The following is a 4,535-nucleotide window of genomic DNA, read 5'->3' on the forward strand; positions in this document are numbered from 1 at the left end:
AGTTTATGCTACAGGATGCAAAAAAAAGTCTGAAAAAGCTAGCCTTTGCTTTCCTAACTGCCTGTGCATATTGGTTCCTAACTTTCTTGAAAAGTTGCATATACTGAGATCATGTGACAGAGGCTGGAGTTTTGGTTTGATGGCTTCGATGTTCAGCTCCTCTCTATAGGTAGGCAGGAGTTTTGGTTTGACGGCTCCGATGTTCAGCTCCTCCTTATAGGTAGGCTGGAGTTTTGGTTTGACAGCTCCTATGTTCAACTCCTCTCTATAGGTAGGCTGGAGTTTTGGTTTGACAGCTCCGATGTTCAACTCCTCTCTATAGGTAGGCTGGAGTTTTGGTTTGACAGCTCCAATGTTCAACTCCTCTCTATAGGTAGGCTGGAGTGTTGGTTTGACAGCTCCGATGTTCAACTCCTCTCTATAGGTAGGCTGGAGTATTGGTTTGACAGCTCCAATGTTCAACTCCTCTCTATAGGTAGGCTGGAGTTTTTTTCAACTCCCGAAAGTGTAGGACACAACTTGCTGATGCTTCGACTCCTGTAAAAATGCCCAAAAATAGACATGTGATGTACATACCCACTGGTCAAACACTGGTTGAATCAACATTGTTTCCATGTCAATTCAACCAAAACAATGTTTGAGGAGATTGAATCAACGTGGAAAAGTGATTGTATTTGCAAAAAATCATCAATGTAAGGGCATTTCATCTTTTTTTTCACCTAATTTTTCACCTAAATCCAATAGCATGCAGATTTTTGGGGGTTGATTTCATGTTGAATTCACAATAGTTGACAACTGATTGATGGCTGTGCCCAGTGTGAAGTAGATTCTAAAGAAAAGCTACTTACTTGTTGAACCTGATTGATAAGCATGTGAGGGACTCTATGATAGACATAAAACAAGGCAGTCAGTGATATCTTCTATTTTGCACCTAGTACACAAAAGATTGGGTCTGCATTTCAGCTTGAATTTAAATTAAGGGAGCATATATTTATACACAAGGCACTGTGAAATTTGATAGAAATTCAAATGTGTTGTCATTCAATTCCCACTCACCTCTGAAAATATATGTTAAAAGACATCCGAACAGAAATCCTAAGAGCAATTTTATGATCCCGGGGACGCGGTTCTCCCCCTCCACCACGTCAGGCTTTGGCTGTTCATCTGAAGACATAGGGAGAGAAAAAAATAGTATGGTATCAAGGTAAGAACACAAATAAGGACTCACTTTGTTCAAAAATTCAACCGCAAGCTTGACCAGCTTCTCCAATAATTTCTCCCTGTCTCACTGCATAGCTGGCTGGCATAAGAATACCTCGCCCAAAGTTTGATGAATACACCAGTTTTTCCTGGTCAGGTCATGTGTTACTGAAATATATACTGGCCCTAGAAATGACTGTACCTTGGCATATCTCCCTCACAACCTTAGAGGCGTTAGTGAGCCCGTTGCTGGCAGTACAGATGAAGATGACATTTCTGTTGGGGCTGTAAGACGCCCAGACAACAGAGACGTTGGTGTTGGGACCCCCCCTCAAGAAGGAGCCGTCAAACGAAGCTTCTGGCTCCCAAGAAAATCTGGTGTCCTTCACCGAAGAGGAGCACTGAAGAGCCATCACACAGTGTCCGTCCTTCAGAACGCTGAAGATCTTTTGAACACTAGGCTCAACGAGACGCTCTGGACATTTGAAGAGAAACAAAGGAAGGTCTTGTAAATAGATAACACATTTTATATTAGAAAAAAATGCAATGAAATTTGAATAAAGTAGAGATAAAAATGAACACTGAAAATATTTTAAAGAATAGTTTTGCCTATAATAGGCTAGCAAACTAGTGAAATGTACAAAACGTGAAATTCCCAAACTCTGGAGGGTGATTTATGCCCAACGAGTTACATTTTTGGGGACTCTTGACATTTTTGGCTCACTTTGCGCCCCTTGAGGCAAATCTTGTATAGATCTTACAGAGTGCTCCTTTAAAACAGGGCACAGTTGTGACTGAGACTCTTACCTGTCACAGTGAGCGGTACCTTACTGATCTGCTGCTCCCCCTGACTGTGTGTGAGGAGAACAGAGTAAACCAGTTCATCCCCTCTCTGAACATCTCTGATCTCCAAGTCACCAGACGAGGTGTTGAGACTCAGTCGACTCTTAAACTTCCCGAACCATTCTGTGTTGCTATTTCTGCTCCTGAATGTTGCGATCCAGGTGTCGTTGTTGTATATGGACCACGTTATCTTGGTGATGTGCCAGGATGGATTGGCTCCAGAGGATAAGGTGACAGACTCTCCCAGGTAGCCAATGGTATCTCCCATCACCACTGAAACATAACAATCAATCTGTTACTGTAATAAAATGTCTGTTCTGATGGTGGTGTTTACAGGAATAACTAGATGAAACACATCATTTATATAATAGTAATATAACAGTATATGTTTCTCTTTGGATATAAAATAATCATCATCATCAATATTCTGATGGTATCAACATAAATTACTATATACATTATTAGCTAAATTAATTATTATTCAGCAGAAAAAACTGCAAAGCAGGTTGTATGATAACTGTAAATTAATTGAAACAGATATAGTATAGATTTAGGACACATATGACATCATTCACATGACCATGTTTTTTAAATCTGGAACTTTCTCTGAGTTTCCTTTTTCTGTTTCGATCATGTGGTGAGACTTTCGCAATACATATCAAATGGAGGATTTGGTATCTTAACCTTAAACACATTGTATCAAAGCTAGAACAATGTTGTCAAGACACAGAACTCTGTGGCCTTTTGAAAAACAGGAAACACATTTTTCCAAATGTTTTCTCAAAACCTAAATGCATTCACCCACACGATATTATACTTCAAAATTGCAAATACATTCATCAAAAGAACTTCCTGCAACAGGATGAACACAACCATACTTATCTCTTGAGTCCAAGCAGACAAAACAGACAGTATGTTTTAAAAATCCCATTAGATCAATAAATTTTTTTTGCAGTCACTAAATCATGATGTTCAAAATTGGAAGTATAACTATTCAAAGGTGCAACATTATGGGAAATGTCTCTCCATTTTATGCATAGATCACCAAACAATGTCATACACATCAAATCAAATGTTATTACTGATTCTGAAGTATTAAAATAAGAACATTGTGTGCAGCATTCATTCATCGGTATCATCACAATTCAATTCCATGTTTTCAAAAGAAAGGTTGGTTTCTCATAGTTTTGTAGACTTTCCATTGGCATATGGAAACACAATCTACAATAGAAATAGAAAGGAAAGGTGCATAGAATGGAGCAACACAACTGAATCTATAGGCTTCAATCCACACCAAAGCAAAGCTCTATAATGGAAGGTCACAATGTTGGAGATGACAACTTAGGTGTAACCCACAGTTACATATAGGTAACCCAACTCAAGTCTCTTTTTTGTTACCTTTATTTAACTAGGCAAGTCAGTTAAGAACAAATTCTTATTTTCAATGACAGTGGGTTAACTGCTTGTTCAGGGGCAGAATGATAGATTTGTGCCTTGTCAGCTCGGGGATTTGAACTTGAAACCTTTCGGTTACTAGTCCACTGCTCTAACCACTAGGCTACCCTGCTGCCCCATCTCTTGTCTAGATCTTTCCATATACTGTACATGGTTTGACACTGATGGAATGATTTACTATTCCATGCAGTAATATTTATTTACTGATTGTCGGGAACAGTGAATAAAATTGGACAAATTTCTCTTCTGATGAAAACAATGTGTTTATGTTCTGTGATCCAAACACTTAGCAGTGAACTGTGTTTTCAGTTATGACATTCGTATTTAATATTTTGGAAAAGGTGGTATTCAAGTCAGGTACAAAGTCAAGAAGCTGATCAGAAGTTCTGTACATGTATTTGATCAGTTGATCATTGCTGTTCTGCTATAGATACAGTACGTTAAACGCGATTGAGAAGAACTATAATACTAGATGTGATATGGACAGAGGAATGTTGACTGTATACCTTGATGTTTGCTACACACCAGCAGTGGTGGAAAAAGTACCCAATTGTCATACTTCACCAAAAGTGAATATACCTTAACAGAAAATGACTCAAGTAAAAGTGAATGTCACCCAGTTAAATTCTACTTGAGTAAAAGTCTAAAAGTATTTGGTTTTAAATATTCTCTTAATAAGTGTGTGAATTGGAATAATGTTCTGTCCTGCTAAGCATTTGAAATGTAATAGTACCTTTGGGTGTCAGGGAAAATGTATGGAGTAAAAATTATTTCATTTTCATTAGGAATGTAGTGGAGTAAAAGTTAAATTTGTCAAAAATATAAATAGTAACCTGCCTCTTGTAGCTAATTTCTGAAAGATGACAGACAATATCAACAACAGACATTTATCAACACTACCAAGCAAAATAGAAAACTACAGTAAGCAGCCTACCTGATAAGACTGTTAGGAGAGAGAGAACTAAAAGTTCTACACGTATCATCTTCAACAGGACTTTTAAAATGGACCCTGTTCGTCTCTGACATAGCGTCTTACT

At 38.1% G+C, this 4,535-nt stretch overlaps 1 protein-coding gene across 1 annotated transcript; it reads right to left on the reverse strand.

Moving 5' to 3' along the window:
* On the reverse strand, positions 1–4,535 carry LOC112259853. The gene is made up of 6 exons (XM_024434517.2): positions 4,433–4,535; positions 2,008–2,316; positions 1,403–1,675; positions 1,057–1,164; positions 849–882; positions 1–537 (listed from the first exon to the last, which is right to left on the reverse strand). The coding sequence occupies exons 1-6, from the start codon at positions 4,479–4,481 to the stop codon at positions 459–461; spliced, it is 852 nt and encodes a 283-aa protein (XP_024290285.1). The 5' UTR covers positions 4,482–4,535; the 3' UTR covers positions 1–458.

This window comes from Oncorhynchus tshawytscha, linkage group LG10 (genome assembly GCF_018296145.1).
Source record: "Oncorhynchus tshawytscha isolate Ot180627B linkage group LG10, Otsh_v2.0, whole genome shotgun sequence".
In the NCBI taxonomy this organism is placed as follows: Eukaryota; Metazoa; Chordata; class Actinopteri; order Salmoniformes; family Salmonidae; genus Oncorhynchus; species Oncorhynchus tshawytscha.

Bases quoted from the DNA above. Each gene is read 5' to 3' on its own strand.
- LOC112259853 (XM_024434517.2), bottom strand. From the start codon at position 4,481: ATGATACGTGTAGAACTTTTAGTTCTCTCTCTCCTAACAGTCTTATCA. The intron at 1,165-1,402 runs GTACAGTCATTT...CTATGTCTTCAG, and splicing joins TGTGAGGGAGATATGCCAAG to ATGAACAGCCAAAGCCTGAC. The intron at 883-1,056 runs GTGAGTGGGAAT...TGTCTATCATAG, and splicing joins TTTAACATATATTTTCAGAG to AGTCCCTCACATGCTTATCA.